Source organism: Cyprinodon tularosa, unplaced genomic scaffold (genome assembly GCF_016077235.1).
Source record: "Cyprinodon tularosa strain WSP-4 unplaced genomic scaffold, ASM1607723v1 ctg168, whole genome shotgun sequence".
NCBI lineage: Eukaryota > Metazoa > Chordata > Actinopteri > Cyprinodontiformes > Cyprinodontidae > Cyprinodon > Cyprinodon tularosa.
This window is the reverse complement of record NW_024038513.1, coordinates 590,766-613,443: the sequence shown is the minus strand read 5'-3', so window position 1 is coordinate 613,443 and position 22,678 is coordinate 590,766. Positions and strand designations below refer to the sequence as shown.

Here is a 22,678-nt window from a genome sequence, read left to right as displayed (position 1 = left end):
CCGTTAACTTTCAGAGCTAATGACGCACCTAACATGCTCACCAGGGAACAACGTCGCCTCTCTGATCCGAGAGCAGCCGCTGCAAACTAATGAGTTTTATTTCCTGCCGCGCTGATATCAGATCAGAACAAACTGTACATTCTGCCAAGGCGTAGGGGATATCTGACATCAGCTCCAAATATGAGCTGAGAGATAAGGAGAGGAAAATAGCAGGACCTTCTCATTGGTCTGGATCTGGTGCTTTCAAGGCAGGAAACAAGAGGTCAGCAGGAAGCTGCCAGACTGATGTACCAACCCTCCTTCCTGAGACTTTGAAGGATGGGTGGATAGATGGATGGCGGGTCTCAAGGATGGACGCGTCTTAAAAGAAGCAGTAATTCCAGCCGCATTTTAAAAATTCAGGCAGAAAACGAGAACAGGAATAATTTAAATAAATTTGCAAGAAAGACCAAAGCCTGAGTGGCAGTAAGTTAAAAGCAAGCCGAACATCAGAAACGTCGACACCAGGAATGAAAATGACTCCATGATGGAGCTCAGAATCTGTGCCCGTCTGCTGAAACACAGAATAACAGACGTAAAGAAGAAAACATGTAAAGAGAACCTAACATTTGGCTGTGACTCCATCCTGGAGAGAAATATCAGCTGTGCTGCTGCCATCAACACCTTTCTTTCTAGATGTTGGAGCTTGGCCTGTTTTCCAGTGTAGTCCTGTTTCTCTGACTGTGACTAACTGGATGTGCTCTCTTCATCCTCTGACATGGGAGCTGGCTCGGAGCCTGTCTGCCTGGCTGTGTTTTCCTCTCCACTGTCGCTACAAGCATGCTGAGTTTTGCAGTTCTATGGTAGTAGAACAAAAGGCAAGGTTCTGGGGAATTGTCAACTGCCCAAGGAGAAATTTTTTGATCAAATGCTAACAGCTTTAAAGATAATTAGAAATCAAATACTGGAAAATTAGCTCAAACAAAGTCCTCTTCTTCTCAATAAAAAAAATATTAAAAAAATAAATGTAATCTAACAAAAACTTCCAACTGTTATTAATATTCTTTTTTTGTTTCTGCATTTTTTATTTTATTTTATTTATTTATTATTTATTTATTTTTTTCCTACTTGCTTTGATTATGTTTTATTTTCCTGTATTTGAATCATGTAAAGCATTTTGCAATGTCTTTGTACTGAATTGTGCTATACAAATAAATTTGCCTTGCCTTGCCTTGCCTTGCCTAGTGTGAGGGATTGCTGAAGAGTCAATGAGAATGAGAAGAGTCAATGATCTCTGAGAACATCCTAAGATCCATCCAAAGCTCTAAAAGTCAGGTTTAAAGAGTCTTTACAGAACTGACAGACCTCTCAGGTTAATATAAACTCCTGAGTTCCTAGTATAGAGCCCAGAGGAACGCTAAAACCACTCCAATCTGCAGAGCTCCAGCTCTGATACCATCTGATTTTCATCTGATGTCTTCAACCTGGTTTATGATTTAAAGGATCCTGAAGCTGATGAGGTGCTCAACCAAAGCGAAAGGGGTCAGTCATGGGATCATAGAGGAATCAGGTAGGAACATCTGGTCACTCACCATTAAAGGTTTGATTCCACATCCTCTTTGTGACGTTTTTACCCGGGGGTCGGACTCCAGAAGTCGACATGGTTTCATTGAGGGCGTGAGCGTAAAGCATGACCCCGTCATAAAATCCTCCAGCAATGATGTTCATCTGGGAAAAAACACAAACAGGAAGTCATCCCAACGAGAAAACCGCTTCACATCTACTTGAGGATCCGTCCTCATCAGGTTCTGTCCCAGTAGGGAGTCGTTATGAAAATAGAAGGTCACGATATTATATACAAAAAAAGGTTGTTTTAATGAGACCAAATCTTTGATAGAGATAACAAGATAGATCACCAAAACGCAAACTGAGAGGAGCATTTTCACTTGACCTCGTAATGTGGGATTACTTTTTTTATATTACAACTTTCCTCTCATCATGTTATGACTTTATTCTGGTAATATTGTGGGTTTAATTTAGCAAATTTTCAACTATACTGTAATACAACTTTAGTCTCGTAATGTTCCGACTTTAATTTGGTACTGTTACAGCTTTGTTTTTGTAGATCTATCAATATAATATTTCTGTTATTATCTTTTTATTTCAATTCAATTCTGTTTATTTATATAGCGCCAAATTAACAACACGTCATCTCAAGGCACTTTACAGTTTAACCAGATCATCCAGTCAAATTGATACAAATTTCAGTTTTCTATCTAAGGAAAACCAGCTGATTGCATCGACTCATTGACTCTTCAGCAATCCCTCACACTAAGCATGCTTGTAGCGACAGTGGAGAGGAAAAACTCCCTTTGAACAGGAAGAAACCTCCAGCAGAACCAGGCTCAGTGTGAGCGGCCATCTGCTGAGGCCCACTGGGGTTCAAGGAGACAGAAGCAGACATAGAAAAAAGCAAGAAGATGATTGACGAAGATGTTGTGGAAGAGGACGCCAGGGCGGCAGAAGCTTGGTTTGGCATCTGGAGATCTGGGAGGCTTCTTGCTGTCTGCTGACATTCAAATAATGGAGGTCTATGGCGCCCGAGGCAGAAAGGTCCATAAAAGTCCACAAAAAACGTGTCAATATTCCTCCATACTGCTCGTCCAATGTATTCCAAGTGTCCTGAGTGGGTAGCGTCCAGAATTTACTCGAAGCGAAGTCATTTAGAATGTTTTTAGAGCATAAACAGTAGTGTATAGGATTTCCTGAAAGCGCGTTCACCAGTCTACGGAAACCGCGGCAGACCAAACCAGATGAAAGTGCGCATTCAGCGTCTGCTCTGCCAATAATGCAAGCGTAGAAGAAGAAATGTGCTGTTTACCTGTGCAAAGAAAGAAACAACGAAAGAAAAATGTCTGAGGACTTCAGTGTTGAGGAAGAGCATGAGTTCTTTGCCGAGCTGAATGCGCACTTTCATCTGGTTTGGTCTGCCGCGGTTTCCGTAGACTCGTGAACGCGCAGGAGCGCGCTTTCAGGAAGTCCTATACACTACTGTTTATGCTCTAAAAACATTCTAAATGACTTTGTTTCGAATAAATTCTGGATGCTACCCACTCAGGACACTTGGAATACATTGGACGAGCAGTATGGAGGAATATTGACACGTTTTTTGTGGACTTTTATGGACCTTTCTGCCTCGGGCGCCATAAACCTCCATTATTTGAATGTCAGCAGACAGCAAGAAGCCTCCCAGATCTCCAGATGCATTTGAGATATCAAAAAAGTACTCCAGAGTGTTGTTCAGCATGGGGGTGAGTAGAAAATGAAGGCTGATCATGTTTTGGGTGTACTATTCCTTTAAGAAGCTCTAAAAACACAGAAGGACTGACTGAGTGACAGAAATCTATGTCCAGCCAAACAGCAGCAGATTTTTCTGTCTGCAGCTTCTTCCTGATGGCTGCTCTCCTGCTGCTGGCTCCTGATGCTTCGATAGATCATGTTTCTCTGCAGGGATCACTGACGTGCCATCTGATGGTGGTAACTGCATTAGCTTCCCTCTGCTGCCTGTCTGCTGCTGATTAACCGGCCTCACTAACCTGCCGCTTCTCTTCTCTGACACCGTTAACGTCTAACTGAATTAAAGCTCTGAGCTTCCACTTCCATCAGGGTGCAAACGCAGCATCGGGGATCTACAGTCATAAAGACACTTAACTGTTCCAAACACCTGATGCTAGTGTGAGCTGAAACACCTCTAACCTATGTGGAGAACATGTAGAGGAGAACTTGGATCTTTTTAGAAGCTGAGGTGGACGCTCTTTAACTGGGCAGATTTTCCTGTATTTTAGCTCAGGTCTTCTTCTGTTTCTGCAGATAAATGGTGAGAAAAGCAACAGATGCTTTTTTGCAGCCCAAAGCACATCGGCAAACTTCTACAGAAACACAAATGAAGGAAGCTGTGTCTCCGTCTGTCAGGGGAGCTGGACGGTAGACGAGAGGGAGGACTGACGCTGTCATTATAAAAGCACAGGGGATTATGGGATACTGGATCTGGACTTGGTTTATGCTTCCCAAGTCCAGGAAAGAGACAGTCGGTGTGCTGCAGAACCGAAACATGAAGGCAGAACATCGTTTGCCCCATTTTCATCTGGAAAAAGATTACAGAACATTAAAACCAGAACATGTCGACTCTGGAACAGTTTCTTTCCCTAAGATGTGAAGCCAATTGTCTCCTGAACTCTGACCTGCTATAAATAAAGTAAACCTCCAGCTCATAGATGAAGCTAAGCTATGTGCTACATTTACACGTACTTTAGAGATGTTTCCATTTTTTTCTTCAAAGAGTTCCTCTTTATTTTTGGATTCCTTATGGGTATTTAATTTCTAATCTGTGTATTTTATTGGATGGTGTTTTCCATATTTTTTTTTTCCTTCCCAATAGTGTTTTCCATGTCTTTCTGTGTTCCATTAAGCTTAATGGTGCAGACCATTGTCTCTCCACCTGCTGCTGCTTCCCTGCTGCTCGTATTAATCCAGTTGATACAATCAGCAGCAGTTAGCAGCATCATCCATCATCGGAAACATGGAGTTTGTGCACGTCTGATAGGATCGACAGACTGAATTAGCTCCCATAAAGCTGCTCTGCTCAAACACATTTCCATGAAGCAGCTGTTAAAACCGTCAGCTAGCTCCTGGTTAATTACATCTCTTCCTCTATTTCTGTCCAATCAGATCAGTCTTCCCATTGGATCAGACGATGACCGCAAACAGCTGGCTCCAGCTGTGGACTGGGGTCAAACTGGGGTCAAACTGGGGATAACCAAGTATGTTGGTGTTGCAGAAAATGAAAGTTATGGAAGGAGCTGCTGAGTGAGATGGATAATATAGAATGATCCAAACAGAAGTTTAGGATCTGTGGATCTTCAGAGAAAATAAGAGGAAGTTAGAGGAGGAGGAGGAGGTACGGGAGACTCCGGCTGTCAGATGGTTTAAAGCAGAGCAGAGAGGCAGAGTTCAAGAGAAACATCACAACATCTTCTGCTTGGTTCCTACAGAGCTGCAGTAAGAAACATGCTGAGATGGGTCACCACCTGATCAAACTAATTTCACCCATCATCCATCATCCATCCATCCATCATCCATCCATCCATCCATCCATCCATCCATCCATCCATCCATCCATCATCCATCCATCACCCCAACCCTCAATCCACATGCCAATTAATTCATTCACTCATCCATCCGTCCCCTCACTTCACTACCCATAAGAAATTAATTCATTCATGCCTTCATCCATCATCCATCAATCCATCCATCCATCCATCCATCCATCCATCCATCCATCATCCATCCATCATCCTTCCATCAATCCATCCATCCATCCATCATCATCCATCCATCCATCCATCCATCAATCCATCCATCCATCCATCCATCCATTCATCCATCCATCCATCCATCATCCTTCCATCAATCCATCCATCCATCCATCCATCCATCATCCATCATCCATCCATCCATCCATCCATCATCCATCAATCCATCCCTCCATCCATCCATCATCCATCCATCCATCATCCTTCCATCAATCCATCCATCCATCCATCCATCATCCATCCATCCATCATCCATCCATCCATCCATCCATCCATCCATCCATCATCCATCCATCCATCCATCCATCATCCATCCATTCATCCATCCATCATCCTTCCATCAATCCATCCATCATCCATCCATCCATCCATCATCCATCCATCATCCATCCATCCATCATCCATCCATCCATCCATCATCCATCCATCCATCCATCCATCCATCATCCATCCATCACCCCAACCCTCAATCCACATGCCAATTAATTCATTCACTCATCCATCCGTCACCCCACTTCACTACCCATAAGAAATTAATTCATTCATGCCTTCATCCATCATCCATCCATCCATCCATCCATCCATCCATCCATCCATCCATCCATTCATCATCAATCCATCCATCCATCCATCCATCCATCCATCCATCATCCATCCATCCATCCATCATCCATCCATCCATCCATCATCCATCCATCCTTTCATTCATTCTTTCATTCAGGGATAGCCAACCACTCAGGATGCTAAGCTCAACTTGTACTGTATGGATGCTGGCTGTGTTTCCATGACAACATACTGACCAGTGAGTCGTCCATGCTGTAGTTAAACATGTTCCGTGCGTCATCCTTCAAATTGGAAACAAACTGTTGGTACTCGGGGTTCTGAGGCTCCCGGTATGTAAGGATCTTCACACACTGGAAAAGAAAAGAGACGGATGAAAACCAAACCCCAGAACTTTGGACCGTTCCCACATTTAAAACAGAAACCCATTGTTTGAAGGAGAGGAGACATGATTTGTTCTGGTTTTATTATTTCACAGATTTCTTTAGTTTTGGTAAACTGATCTGTGTCCCCCAGGACTAACGCCTTCCATTGTTTCCCTACTAGCACCAGAACCTCAGAGTCAAAAGTTCTGGTTCCTTTTTCTTTCTTTTTTCCAGTGTCCCGTTTGGCAATGTGGCAATAACAATAATTGTCTTGATGCCAAAAAGAGCCCAACAGATTTTACTTTCAGGAGTGGAGCAGTACGGCTATCACCATAGTGTTCTGCTTGATTGATGCATGTAAATAGCTTAAATATAATTCATGCAGTAAGTAAATTGGAAAAAGAAGAACAAGAAAAAGGAGAAAAGATAAAAAAAGGAGATAAAAGACAGAATGATAAAACATCTTCAGTCTGCTTCATCACCGGCAAAGAGAGATGTAAAAAGAACAGCACGACCAACGGATATAGCATAAGAGATACAATAAAGTAACACCTTGATGTATACTGTGGGGCGACAGTGGCGTCGGAGGGTTGACGGTTCAAGCCCCGGCTCTGGCTTTCAGTGTCATTGTGTCCTTGGGCAAGACAAGAGTCCAGAGTCTTAGTATGCCAGAGTTCGGCAGCCCGCTTCTGTCATTGAGCCCCAGGGCAGCTGTGGCCACAATGTAGCTTACCACCATCAGTGTGTGAGTGTGTGCGTGAATGGGTGAATGAATGAATGTACAGGTGCTGGTCATAAAATTAGAATATCATGAAAAAGTAGATTGATTTCAGTAATTCCATTTAAAAAGTGAAACTTGTATATTATATTCATACATTACATACAAACTCATATATTTCAGATGTTTATTTTGTTTAATTTTGATGATTACAAATGACAACAAATGAAAATCTCAAATTCATCATATCAGAAAATTAGAATATTGTGAAAAGGTTCAAAATTGATGGCCCCTGGTGCCACACTCTAATCAGCTAATTAACTCAAACCACCTGCAAAAGCCTTTAAATGGTCTTTCAGTCTAGTTCTATAGGCTACACAATCATGGGGAAGACTGCTGACTTGACAGTTGTCCAAAAGACGACCATCGACACCTTGCACAAGGAGGGCAAGACACAAAAGGTCATCGCTAAAGAGGCTGGCTGTTCACAGAGCTCAGTGTCCAAGCACATTAATAGAGAGGCGAAGGGAAGGAAAAGATGTGGTCGAAAAAAGTGTACAAGCAAGAGAGATAACCGCACCCTGGAGAGGATTGTGAAACAAAACCCATTCAAAAATGTGGGGGAGATTCACAAAGAGTGGACTGCAGCTGGAGTGAGTGCTTCAAGAACCACCACACACAGACGTATGAAAGACATGGGTTTCTGCTGTCGCATTCCTTGTGTCAAGCCACTCTTGAACCACAGACAGCGTCAGAAGCGTCTTGCCTGGGCTAAAGAGAAACAGGACTGGACTGCTGGTGAGTGGTCCAAAGTCATGTTCTCTGATGAAAGTAAATTTTGCATTTCCTTTGGAAATCAAGGTCCCAGAGTCTGGAGGAAAAGAAGAGAGGCACTTCATCCACGTTGCTTGAAGTCCAGTGTAAAGTTTCCACAGTCAGTGATGGTTTGGGGTGCCATGTCATCTGCTGGTGTTGGTCCATTGTGTTTTCTGAGGTCCAGGGTCAACGCAGCCACATACCAGGAAGTTTTAGAGCACTTCATGCTTCCTGCAGCTGACCAACTTTTTGGAGATGCAGATTTCCTTTTCCAACAGGACTTGGCACCTGCACACAGTGCCAAAGCTACCAGTACCTGGTTGAAGGACCATGGTATCCCTGTTCTTAATTGGCCAGCAAACTCTCCTGACCTTAACCCCATAGAAAATCTATGGGGTATTGTGAAGAAGAAGATGCAATACACCAGACCCAACAATTCAGAAGAGCTAAAAGCCACTATTAGAGCAACCTGGGCTATCATAACACCTGAGCAGTGCCACAGACTGATCGACTCCATGCCACGCCGCATTGCTGCAGTAATACAGGCCAAAGGAGGCCCAACTAAATACTGAGTGCTGTACATGCTCATACTTTTCATGTTCATACTTTTCAGTTGGCCAACATTTCTATAAATCCTTTGTTTTTATTGGTCTTCAGTAATATTCTAATTTTCTGATATGATGAATTTGAGATTTTCATTTGTTGTCATTTGTAATCATCAAAATTAAACAAAATAAACATCTGAAATATATGAGTTTGTATGTAATGTATGAATATAATATACAAGTTTCACTTTTTAAATGGAATTACTGAAATCAATCTACTTTTTCATGATATTCTAATTTTATGACCAGCACCTGTAATGTAAAGCGCTTTGGTCAAGTCTCCTGACTTGAAAAAGTGCTATATAGGTACAGGCCATTTACCATTAAATGTGTTAGCTGAAGATAAGAATATGGGCTTTCTTGTTGTTTTTCTTGCCGCTTCTTCATAGCAAGACCCTGAATAGTGACCTTTGTCGGGTATTAATGGCATTCAGGTCTGATGAATGCGACCTGGCCGTTCAGACACAGGTTGCATTTGAAAAGATCGGATTCGTATCGGACCACAGAGCAAAGTGGCCTGGGTCAGATTGGAAAAAATCGGATCTGTGTTGTTCAGACTGCCATGAAAAGATCAGATACAGGCTAGCCTCTTGAGACCATCCTGATCTCGCGAGCTTTTAAGGTTTCACTCGCTAATCAGTCTGGAGGCTCTCCGTTAAAGAAAATTTGGAGCCGGTCACCAAACGAACGTCCAATCAGCGTTGGCTTTGAGGCGGGTTGAGGTGTGACGCAACGAGAAGCGCGACAGTTCAGTCTAAAGAACATGGCGGCTTCAGCCCATGAAACTAGCGTTAGCGTGGCTATCGAGCAAGTTTTATCGGAATTACAGAGTATTTCTTGACTGAAAGAAGAGCAAAACACTGCTCTGGAGGCTTTTCTCAGAGGAAAAGATGTTTTTGCTCTTCTCCCGACTGGTTTCGGCAAGAGTTTGATCTATCAATTGGCTCCTCTTCGTCGTCGCTCTGTTAGTACGTCATATGTTTCGTTGATCTGATTGGCTTATTTGGCCCGTCTATCACCAACATAGGCCAATCAGCTAACCAGTATTTTCGCCCCTTCCCAAAATTACTTCAACGGAAGGTTTCCAGATGGATATGCGGAGCAAATCCATCTGGCGGAGTCAGGTTAGATACAGGTCACATATGGGCACAAAAATCGGGTTTGGGTTACTTCAGGCTGCGGTGTGAACGTAGCCTGAGTACCTGAAAGGGGGGTCGTTAAAAGGAATTGTTGGCGTGGCTGTTGTTCCCTTCCCGCTATCATCGCAACCCCAACCTCTTTACAGGGGCAAGGAGACCTCGACTATTTAGCTGGGCCAACAATTCACTTGAATGACTCCCCCTTTCAGAGACATCTGAAGCGAAACGTCTTCAAACTTGGAAACAAGGATTGCTTTTTAACTTTTTTGGAACAACTATGGAGGTCATATGGTGGTCAATTAAAATTGTTGGTGCTCCTGCCCGTATAAAGCCGTCTCTCCTCATCTCCTACTTGTTTCTAACTGGTATGGTTGCAAGGGAGAGCTGGGCTAGCCCCTGGTTGGTAGAAAGCAGCTCTCACCTGGAAGGCTTCCTTGGCGATGGCGTCTTCCTCGTCTCCTCGCTCCCACGGCTTATAGCCTCTGGAGTTCAGGCTGTCAGCGAACAGGTCGATGAAAAAAAACACGTATTCTGAGTGAGGAAGGTCGGCCCGCCAGAAGTGAATCATAAGCTTCCTGAAGATGTCCGGAGAGCAGCAGACAAACATGACTGGAGGGAAAGGAGAAGAGTTCTGAGTCAGAATGCTGCCGTAACATCTGGAAACCGGAACGTCTGGACAGTCACAAACATCTTAACAGCTTCTGGATAACACTGAACAACATTTAGCTTAAAAAAGCTCCGACCTCAACCCATTTATAAAGGTCAAGGTCTGATCCAGGCGGTGCTGTTTTTGTCGATGATGACAAGTTGCAGCAACCCTCTTTGGCATGACAACTAAAAGACTGCAACCCAACACCAAAGTTTAAGGTTAGAGTGATTTCTAGTTGATCTTCTGTTTGTTTCCTTCACTTTCTCTTGCATCTCTCCTCACAAAATGTACACTGGAAAAAGTCAAAATCTAGATAAGTAATTCTTTTCTTAAAATAAGCGCATTTGTTCTTGGAATGAGGAGGTAAAAGACAAATTTTGCCAATGGAACAAGGCAATTTACACTTAAAATAAAACACAATTGCATTGTATTATTTCAAATGCATATTATCCAATTATTTTATTTTAAAAGTAAAAATACTCCATTGGCAAACAATCTCAATTACCTACTCAAATAAAGGGTAAATAAACTTAATTTAGGAAATGTTTAGTTATTTCTAAATCGTTTTTCAAATGTATGGATGCTTGACAACTGGACAATTTGTGGTGCAACAATCTATGTACGTAGATTAAAAACACAGTTTTACAATAATTATGAGCTCTGATATACATATCACAATAACCTTAAAAAAATGACAAGAAGTGTGAGTTTATTTCAAGCATTCTATAAGGAAAGGTTGGTGTCTGTTCTGCCTGTCAGAGGTTGAGAATTCATTTCATCTCTTTTTCTTTTTTTCACGTGTCCAAAGTTGTTCCACAAATCCAAGCCCCATCCTCATCAACTTCTCATCTCCTAAAACTCCAGCGTCAGCCATCAGCTGCATCTCCCTAGACCTTAAAAACCAGACAACTCTTAGCTCCTTTGTGGTTTCTGTGCAGGCAACATTTTTGGTTCAGGTTTGATAAAATTGATACTGAATCAGAAAATTTTGTTGCTTTGGCTCATTGTGGTCATTAGTGGCTTCCCTGAACCTTAGAGGATCCAGAGTTTCTAGGGGTAACAGCTGCAGGAAACGCCAACACTCCACCCCCCCCCCCCCCCCCACCCATTGTCCCGCGCGTTAATAACCCCAAAGCAGGAAGTGAAACACAGCAGAGACCACATCTTTCTCCTGTAAGTCCTAAAATACCTTGGAGCTGCTGGCGTTTCCACCCAGCGCTCTCCTTCACACCTAAAATCACAGAAGCAACCTTTGCTGCTCTAAGCTGGAGTCATCTTCAGGTTTGTTCAAACAAGACAGGAAACCTGCTGAAAGCAAACCTAAACACCTGACCTGGCTTAGATCTACAAACTGAAAATCAGCCAATGAGAAGGCGCTTCAAATATTAAACCATCAAATCTATATCATAGATTAAAAAAAGGGAATGAATCAAGACCTTTAGAAAGTCTTTAGCAAATTTAATATTAATTACCGTAAATACTCTGCAAGACTCTGCAAATTCTAAACAAATTATCAGCATATGCTCAACAAAAACTCCACTACACTTTAAAAAGAGCTCTACATGTTCTTAAAAAGTAAAACAAATACTTAACAAATGGAAAAAGGTTACGCAGATGAGCTCAGCGCCAGTTATCATGTCAGAGGTGAAAGAAAGAAAGAAAGAAAGAAAGAAAGAAAGAAAGAAAGAAAGAAAGAAAGAAAGAAAGAAAGAAACAAAGAAACAAAGAAACAAAGAAACAAAGAAAAGTCCCAACACTAAAAACTATCACTGAAGTTATGGCAGCAGCCCAGCTAATGCCTCCCTTCAGGATGGTGTCACAGCTAAATAGAATCAGACCACATGAAGCTAACAAGTCAAAAAAGCAGAGAGAAAAATAAGTTAGAAACTAATAATGCAGAAGTCGGGAACAGAGACATACGGAAGAGGATTAGGGCCGCTGGGAAAAACAACAACAGATTTTTTAATTTTATTTCAGTTTAACATGGGGAAAAAAGTCAGAATTATGACTTTAATCTAAAAATTCTGACTTTTTTCTCAGAATTCTAAAATTTAATCTCAGAATTCTGAGATTAAAGTCAGAATTCCAACTTTAATCTCAGAATTCTGACTATTTTCCTCAGAATTCTGACTTTAATCTCAGAATTCTGACTTTTTTTCTCAGAATTCTGACTTTAATCTCAGAATTCTGACTTTTTTTCTCAGAATTCTGAGATTAAAGTCAGAATTCCAACTTTAATCTCAGAATTCTGACTATTTTCCTCAAAATTCTGACTTTAATCTCAGAATTCTGACTTTGATCTCAAAATTCTGACTTTTTTTCTCAGAATTCTGAGATTAAAGTCAGAATTCCAACTTTAATCTCAGAATTCTGACTATTTTCCTCAAAATTCTGACTTTAATCTCAGAATTCTGACTTTTTTTCTCAGAATTCTGACTTTTTTTCTCAGAATTCTGACTTTAATCTCAGAATTTTAACTTTTTTCTCAGAATTCTGAGATTAAAGTCAGAATTCCAACTTTAATCTCAGAATTCTGACTATTTTCCTCAAAATTCTGACTTTAATCTCAGAATTCTGACTTTTTTTCTCAGAATTCTGACTTTTTTCTCAGCATTCTGACTTTAATCTCAGAATTTTAACTTTTTTCTCAGAATTCTGACAGATAACAAACATGTTAGCATCAAGCCGTAGCCATGTCTGTTTTAGAGACTAGCTCTCTTGTTTTAATGACCTTCTGCTCCTCCATTAATGAGGGGACCCCTCAGGCAACGTAAAAAGTTGCCTAATTCCATCATTTTCCACCAATGTGTCACTGGCCACCTCAAACAACTCACATCTTTGTCAGTGAAGCTGAGTGCTCCACATCTCTTCCTTCATGGGGCCCACCTACATAAAGATCCACAATTCTGGGAAAAAAGTCAGAATTCTTACTTTTTCTCATATTAAACTGAAATAAAATTAAAAAATCAGTTAACTTTTTTTTTCCCAGTGGCCCTAATCCTCTTCCGTAGAGACAGAGTGAAGCAGAGGAAGGAAAAGTGGCCCCTATGTCTTCAAGCAGCCCAAGCCTATAGCAGGATAATCATAGAGATTAGAGAGATCTAACTAGATTTTATCCCTAATAAGTATTTCATCGACCCTTAACAAGAACAAAGCCAGGACTCTAAAAATCCTCAAAAGGAAGTCTGTTAATCCTTAACAACTACTCTACAAATCCTCGACAAAAACTAGACAAATCATCAAGGACTCTACAAATTTTAAACGCGTTTTCATTTCTTTTTTCACAAACACATTTACTATAAGTGTTTGTGAAAACGGAGTAAACAAAAAAAATCTGATTAATGAAACCGTGTGCACACATGAAACCAAGCAATTTTTCTTGAAAGATCACAGCGTTATATTAAAGTTTTTTTTACAAAGCTTCTCCTCATGCTCTGCCTTCCACATGCCCATATTAACATTAAAATGTCCATGCAAAGCAACGCATGAATGCCATTCTGTATTTAAATGAGCCAGATGATCAGTGTTATTTAACTGTCGCCAATGGCAACCAAGAAAAAGGTGCAGTTTAACCCAGGTGTTGGTGTATGAGGTGGAGAGTCAGATCAATATATTTAGAAGCTCCAGTAAAGAAAAGGGAATATTATAATATTAAGGTCCTTTAATCAAGCACTCTACTAACTTAATGAGAACGATTAACTCAGGTTTCAACTTGTGTTTTCCAATACTGTTGGTTATTCTGATCTTTTTTGTAAATCTTTTCTAAACATTACATTTTTTCGGTTCACGTGAAACAAACATCAAATCATTACTAGATCCACCAAAAGATTCAGGCTGGCGAAATGCAGCATCGACTGGTTCTTCTGGTAACCTTCAAATGTCAGGGCTCCAGTAAGTGTGTTTGTTTTTGTGTTCGTCTCCCTTCCACCAGCAGGAGGCGCCTTGTTCCGATCTGCCTCCTCACACACCTGCTGACGGTTTACTCATTAACGGAGTGCTCTTAAGCTGCTGATTGCCACTACCTCGACGCCAGAGTGTTTGCCAGTTTTTGGTACTCTAGCCAAGCTGAGTTTTCACTAAGTAAAACTGAGTTCTTGTCTCTCTGAGTTTAAACTTTGTTTTTGTCTTTGCCTCTCGGCAGGAAGTCATCCTGCAAACTGGACCTTTTCAGACCTTCTCTCCCTGGAGGGATCAACTCAGCCTTAAACTGAGCCGGGGATTCAAACAGGAGGTTTGGATCCAGTCTATTTTTCAGGACGTTGAAATTACTCTCTGAGCAAGGGGATCATCTCCACCAAGACCCGTTCAAGTACAGCAGGAAATCTGAGTGGCAATCAGCGTCTCCGTTCACCTACACCGTCCGAGTTCTGGGTAAACCCTGTTCGGCCCTCCGCCGAATCAGACATACACTGGAAAACCAACACACAGATTGGAGTCAAAGATCCTTCACTTCTCTGGAGTCAACAATCAGATCCTCTCCTTCAAGATCAACAAATCTAGGGTGACCATATTTTCATTTGGGAAAACCAGGACACCTTGGAGCGGGGGGGGGGGTTGATTGAAAGAACAAATGTCTCATCATCGGGATTTGCTCCGTGATCAGAGGAAATGTTACTTGCCGAACAGGGGCCGAACAGTGGTGAAAATTGGAAGTTCAGTTTAATATAATACAACTCTGTGAATAGTTCCGTCTGAAATGAATGAAAATAGTTGTTTTAATGGTTATAGAGTCAGATATGTGGCGGTAGTGTTTGATTTATCTAAAGGTTTTTATCTGTTACTGTATAAATGAGTTTGGCTGTAATTTAAGGACAGATTCTAATAGATCTGCAGAATGGGAACTATAAATCTGATAGGATTTTAATTTTTTTATTGTTGTTTTGCACAATATGCTTAACTAAGTATTTTTTGTTGTTGAATATTACAGATTTTGCAGATATATTTTGTAGATACATTGTTTAGATTTACTTATATATTTCTAACCCTTTTATAGAATAGAATAGAAAATTCCTTTATTGTCTAACAATGGGCAAATTTACAGCAGCAGAAAGATTATTGAAAATGGTCACACAAATGAGGACCTTAGAAAAATGTACAAGAATAACATAATAGGGAAGAGTTAAAATATAAACAATACAATTCTGTAAAGTGTTTTAACAATATAAAACTGGAGAATTAATAACCAATATGCAGCTATGGACATTTTTACAGTAATGGATATTTGAAAATAGCAGCAACATCAGAGATGTGCAGAATGACAGCAGCAGGTTATTTAACTGACTAAGGTTTCTATCATTACATTTGATTTGATTTGTTCCTGCTCCCGGTGGCTGGAACATTTATTCCACTCTGGATTCTTGTGAGTGTAGTCTTTGTTCACTTTAACTTTAAAAAAAAATAAATAAATAAACAAACAGTTTTGAAAACCTCGGTATTCATTCTTTTCCTGCTTTGTGTGTCAACTTTCACGGTTGCTAAGCAACAAAGCATACGGCGGTAAAACCCGCTGAAGGGTGGACCTGTTCGAATTTACAGCCAGAACTCTTCCGGCCTCCTTATTTTCAAGGACTTCGAAGGATCCAGTCTAGGTAGACCGCGTCCTTGGAGGACACGTCCTAGGTTTTCGAACAGAGCCTCTGATTAAGAACAGGGCTGCCCGCACTGACGGGGCTCAGGGATTACGTCACACGGAGCGTCGTGCGCAGTGAAATCAGGACATTTCCTCACTTTCTAAAAAAAACCCGGGACGCCCGGGACAGGACGTGAAATACGGATATGTCCCGGGAAATACGGACGTTTGGTCACCCTAAACAAATCAAATTTCCCACTGAGCCTGAACTAACCGTCTGTCTTCCCCTCGCCTTCCAGTACCGGCTGAGCAGAGTTCAGGGAAACTCTGCACCGAGTTTAACATCTTCAATAAAATCCGTGTCTCTCTGTTTGGCTTCACTGCATGTGGGTCCGAGCTTTAGATAAAATCATGACATTAAATCAATAGAACAGATTCTCGATTTTAAATCAACAGGAAACATTATAACAGCTAAATATTATGCAAATGTTGGCAGTTTTGGAACCACATTTATAAACAGATTTGCATGACCTTAATAATAATAATCAACATAACTGTTATAAGCAGCAGAAGCGGCTGTGATTGGATAGAACTGATAACCAGAATGTGTCAGCGGCTCTTTTTGTGAATATGATCATCTTACTCTGAGAAGGGCTAAAGGTCTGGACCTGTTTGACCTTTGCCCTCTCTGCTTCTCTGGCTGTTGACTGGAAAAAACTGGATGCTCCAAACACTTTAATGAGGAGCCGTGATCTTTTCCTCGCAGACGTTTACACCAATTAATGCCAATTTCAATCTTTAAAATTGCTCCTCTAAATGTCAGGCGGTTCTGTTGGTTTAACCTGTTAAACCCCCCGACCCCCTTCGCCCCCCCTACACATTTTCCCTCTATTTTTCCTTCCTGCAGCAGATGGCAATCCAGGGGAAGTTAACCAAGGAGGATTTCCTGCTGCAGAACCTTCCTTTAAAATATAATAAACATAAATTGTAGATCTGTCCCGTTTCCTGCTCTGGTAGCAGCTGGTTCACAGCAGCAGTCAACCAGTGAATGTTGCTGGAGGAACATTAACCCAGCCAGAAAGCTTTGTTTGTCCAGCTTTATTACAGCCTCCATCCAGGCCTGACGCTGATAATTGGTTCCAGCAGCTCCAACGTTGCGGATCGTGATTCCGGTCCCAGTCTAGCTCCACACATTTATTAGCTTCACGCTCCGTATTTCTCATTAAGGTCTCCCACTCCTCCCTACATTCTGAACCAGAGGGAACCACCTGCAGAACTCAGGACTTTGACCTCAGCTGCAGAATGTCTCTGATCCGTCTGTAGAGAAAAGGCTGGGTCCGGTCTAGCTCTGGCTCTGACCTGCAGTGAGCTTCATAATCCATTTGGTGACATCACCAGTGTCCTTCCCACTGCGCCTTCAGGCCATCAGCAGAGGATCCAGTTGAATCTGATCTGGTTCCGGTTAGACGCCTCCATTGGGCTTCCAATATGTCAGATCATTTATCGGGATGAACCAGATAACTGGGTCTGAAACTAATCGATGATTTATGATGTCATATGACATAAAATTTAAGTTGATGGCAGCAGCACAGCTGATATTTCTCTCCAGGATGGAGTCGCAGCCAAACAGGAACAGACCAGATGAAGCTACTATGAGAAAAAGCAGAGAGAGCAGAACGTTAGAGATTGAACTAACAGATTCTGCAGAGTGGGAGAATAGAGATAGAATGAAGCAGAATGATGAAAAAGGGGTCCCTATGTCCTCCAGCAGTCTAAGCCTATAGCAGCAGAACTATAGAGATAGATCAGGATAACCTGAGCCACTCTAACTAGAAGCTTTATCAACTTGCATGATGCTGTATGTTTGTTCTATGCAGAGGTGAGTAGAGATTAGCTCCAACCATCTGCATTCACAGACTGGGACTAATGTTTAACTCCAGTCCATGATTCCTGCTGTCCTGCAACTTTTAGACGCATCTCTGCTTAAACACACCTCTCTCCAATATGAGCGCGTCAGCAGAGCTCTGAAGAACTTTGACTGCTGCTGCTGAGGAACTTTAGCCATTTGATGGAGGTGTGAAGGATAATTAACAGGAAACTAGTCAGGCTTTTACCCGCTGAGACCAGATTTACCGACCTCTGTTATTTATTTATTCATTCGTTTATTTGATAGGGACAAGTATGTTTCATGCATCATGTCACACACTACAACATTTTAGCTAAGGCTAATTCTCAATGTCTGTCCCCAGTTAGGCTTTTACACAAAACACAGTGACTGTACACAAGAAACAACAGAAATACAACACAGAAAAACATCACAGAAATAAGATCAGGTCAGTTAGATTTTTAATGTTCACATGACTGACCTCTAAATAAAAAGTCTGTAAGTTTATGTTTAAAAAGGACCCAGTTTGCCTCTCCCTTCAGTTCTGCAGGTAATGTATTCCATGTTTTGGTGCCTTGTACAATGAAAGCTGATTGACCGAAAGAGGTTTTGCATCTGGGTACTTGACTGTTTCCACTGTGAGCCCTCAGCTCTGAGAGGAACTACACAGTCAATCAGAACCTCAGGGGCCTGATCATGCAAGCATTTGTAAACCAGTTTTAACTGAGCAAATTTCACAAAGTTCTCGAAATTCAGCATTTTTTATTTTTTTTTTTAAGTTACAAAAGATTGATTTTATTATTAACGAGAAAAGGTTGGTGCTTAGCAGAGATAAGAGGCAAGAGAAGTGAGGTAAAGTCTTTAAAAAGAGATGCAGTTGTCTGCAGAGATGGGAAGTAACGAAGTACAAATACTTCGTTACTGTACTCAAGTAGATTTTTCTGATATTTTTACTTTACTTTACTACTTATTTTTATGGTGACTTTTTACTTCTACTCCTTACATTTTTACACAAATATCTAGGTATACACAATATAATCGGCCCCCTATCGGTATCGGCCTTAAAACTGAGTATTGGACATCGGCCACCCCACCGATATTTAACCCGATATTTGATCAGCTTCTGAGTTTCTAAAGTCTAAAAAAATAAAATAAATAAATACTACTTCTTCTTCTTCGTCAAAAACTTCTTTTTTACAGACTTAAAAACTTCTAAAGACGAGGGAAAAAATATTGATACATTAAAATATCCCAATATCTTCATATGCTGATATATTGCCATTTAAAAACACCATATCAATCTCTTTTACTAATGAAATATTGCTATATGTCATCGTTATGCTACGAAATTCCCCCGAAAATTCACGAAATTTTGCCATATTTTTATATGTTGATATATTGACGCGGTATCGATCTATTTTACTAACAAAATCTCACAAGAATTTGCAAAATATCACGAGAGTTTGTAACAGAACGATGAAATTTCACCAGATTTTGAAAGTAAAATAGATCGATACCGCGTTTTTAAAAATCAATTTGATATCAGCATTTGAAAATATATTTGAGTATATTATTTTTCAAAGTGTCAGAAATGGATAACAAAACTGCTATTTTCAATGACTACTTATTTTTGTCCAGCTTTAACATCAGTATCGATATCGGTTACATGAGTTTTAAAATATCGGATATCGGCCAAAATCCCAATATCGTGCATCCCTACAAATATCTGTACTTTCTACTCCTTACATTTTAAAAAATTGTCTCGTTACTTTAGTTTTGAATCATTTCAATGGAGTTACCGTTATTATTTTTCACGTCATCAATACCAAATTCAATCTAATTGGATGGGAATCTACGTTGCATTTGACGCACCACTACAAGATGAATCGACAGATTCTGCGGTATTCATTGGCGGCAAATCATTGCAGCTTGGTGGTGGTGGCGTTAGCATAGTAGCATGGACGACGAGATGATTGAAAATGAACACAACGGAGATCTAGTCCTATTGGCAGACATCCATTTAAATGTAGGCAACGGCATGAAAAAAGTGGTTTCTACTTTTACTTTGATACTTTAAGTAAATTTACAAGCCTGGTTTGTTACTTTTACTTGAGTAAAAAAGTTTAATCAGTACTTCCACTTTTACCAGAGTATTTTTTAACACAAGTATCTGTACTTTTACTCAAGTACGGAAAGTGAGTACTTTTGCCATCTCTGGTTGTCTGTGATCTGGATTGTTCACTGGATTTTTTATTTTTATTTTTTTTTTACTTTTATTTAATTTCTCCCAAACATACAAACTTTGTAGAAGACTGGTCAAAAACAATATCAGCACTACATCTCACATCTATATACAAGATTCCGTCCATGAGTTCTATGTCCACAGCGATTGTCCGTTAGATTCCATTATACATTCCACTCCCAGTGTTTCCAGTGGCTTCCTCCAGATATTTGTGAAGAATTGAAGACTTCCATTAATGTAATGTCCAAGTCTAATCAGAGTCATAACATCAGATATTAGTGAAATACATAAAGAAATGGAGGGGGGGGTTCCCTGCCCCAGTGTTGGGAAAGTTCTCTTTCTACGTGAACTAGTTCAAAGTTCAGTTCACACATTTTAAAATGAACTAGTTCAGTTCATAGTTCACAATTCCAAAAAACGAACTAGTTCATAGTTCTTTTTTTTTTTTTTTTTTCATATATAGCTCAATTACACCATAGCCTACTGTAGAACCACAGACGGCAATTATTTTATCAGTTGTAACACTGAAACTGTGCGTCAGATTTCATCTTCATATCCAGTTTTGAATCCTTATCCAACCAGGGTTTACATTAGCATTGAGGGGACAGCATTTCCCCATTGTTGCTTTAACGCTTTGTTGCTGTCCATTCACTTCACACTAGTAGCAGCTGCAGCTTTCACCCCTACAGTATATTCTCAAAAACATCAGGAAAAATGTGCTGCTTGAATGGTCTTTTTTATGAGTAATTATTAAAAGAAAAATAGGAAAGTAGTCTTTAAGGTGCAAATGTTTTTTTTTATTTTAATAATTTTTTCCATTTGAAATTCCATTTCAATACATACTAAAAAGGAATCCTGGAAAATTATACCAGGCAGGTTTAACAAACAAGTTACATGGATAGTAAAACCCTCAAGAACAGGGGTCTTCTATGTTTTCCAGACCAAGGACCCCCAAACTGATGGCGAGATGGAGCGGGGACCCCCTAACTATATATATTGTATGAAATTGTGTCCTATAGTCACTCTATTACAGATGGAGTAATGTAAAGAAATTATTTTCTCCCTGGGATTATTAAAGTTTTTCTGATTCTGATTCCTGGTTGATGGGACAGGTGTTATGAATGAAATGGTGCCCAGCTTGAAAGAGCTCCTGTGTGTCGCTGAATGTGAGCATTGATGACTGAAAGACATCTTCTGCCTCCATTTATCTGTTTACTACAGTGTGTTGATTTCATGTTAATGAGTATTTAAAGACATTTCAATTAGTGGGGGGGAAAAATGCAGGGGGGGAATATAAAAATATCAACTAACCATGCAGACCCTCATGCAGTACCTCCGTAGACCCTCTAGGGGTCGCGGATCCCCTGTTGAAGACCTCCGCTCAAGAAGATTTTACTAACACAAACTGAGGGACCAGGCTGAGGTAGGAATTTAAGGTTACTGAAGTGCGGATTTTTTTACTGAAAGCCGGCGGGCAAACTTGTTGCCATCATCCTCACCGACCACCTGGTCATAAACCTGTTTTAAGTCGCCACCATGCTGCTGTGGCTTCCACGCTGCATTTTGTTTTGATGACGCACGCGGCTGTAGGCTACGACGCTGGTAGCTGGTGTTGCCAGATTGGGTGTTTTTCCCGCTACATATTAAGGCCTGTTTACGGTGTGATTTAGCCGGAGTTTCGCCTGGAGGGCTCTATAGAAATCTGGCAACCTATTGAACGGAGTTGAACTGAGAGAGCGTGCCGTTCACAGACACCAGAATGAACGAGTTCACAATAACGTTCATCAGGCAATAATGCAGTACGTTCAGTTCACGTTCGCCCAAAATATGAACGAGTTCATGAACTTTCGTTCAATGAACGCGTTCAGGCACAACACTGCCCTGCCCACCCATTTCACCATAATGACCTTCCTTGCTAACATTAAAAGTGACTGTATCACATGCTCATGTTTTGCTAGTGGCTTAGGAATATGTCCCAACAAACACATCAGTGGGTTTTCTGACACATTTTGACCAATAGTACTGATTCTGGCACATTTCCAAAATGACTGAATAACATCACATTCCCACAAACAGTGAAACCTGGTGCCCACAGAAATTTTACATTTGGGGCAATCTGGAGAAGTTCACGCATTTTACTTGCTAAAAATATAAGGAGAAATATATACATTATGCAAAATGTTATACTGCATTTCTTTAAATCTGTTACAAACAGAGATTTTAGATGGCAGGAGGAAATTCAGCATTTTTAAATTGTTCAGACTAACACAGTGATGGGATCTGATTGCTTTTTTATCTAAGATTTTTATAGCTCTATTATACACTCACCGGCCACTTTATTAGGTACCCCATGCTAGTAACGGGTTGGACCCCCTTTTGCCTTCAGAACTGCCTCAATTCTTGGTGGCATAGATTCAACAAGGTGCTGGAAGCATTCCTCAGGGAGTTTGGTCCATATTGACATGATAGCATCACACAGTTGCCGCAGATTTGTCGGCTGCACATCCATGATGCGAATCTCCCGTTCCACCACATCCCAAAGATGCTCTATTGGATTGAGATCTGGTGACTGTGGAGGCCATTTGAGTACAGTGAACTCATTGTCATGTTCAAGAAACCAGTCTGAGATGATTCCAGCTTTATGACATGGCGCATTATCCTGCTGAAAGTAGCCATCAGAAGTTGGGTACATTGTGGTCATAAAGGGACGGACATGGTCAGCAACAATACTCAGGTAGGCTGTGGCGTTGCAACGATGCTCAATTGGTACCAAGGGGC

At 40.8% G+C, this 22,678-nt stretch overlaps 1 protein-coding gene across 2 annotated transcripts in view; it reads right to left on the bottom strand.

Moving 5' to 3' along the window:
- Positions 1-22,678, bottom strand: part of LOC119780918 (atrial natriuretic peptide receptor 1-like) — a 76,612-nt gene that overhangs the window by 25,289 nt on the left and 28,645 nt on the right. For both annotated transcript variants that reach the window (XM_038281165.1, XM_038281166.1), the window contains 3 exons: positions 9,977-10,164; positions 6,152-6,265; positions 1,572-1,707 (listed from right to left, as the gene is read on the bottom strand). In XM_038281165.1, the coding sequence (XP_038137093.1) occupies positions 1,572-1,707; positions 6,152-6,265; positions 9,977-10,164 (438 nt within the window). The remainder of the gene's footprint in view (positions 1-1,571; positions 1,708-6,151; positions 6,266-9,976; positions 10,165-22,678) is intronic.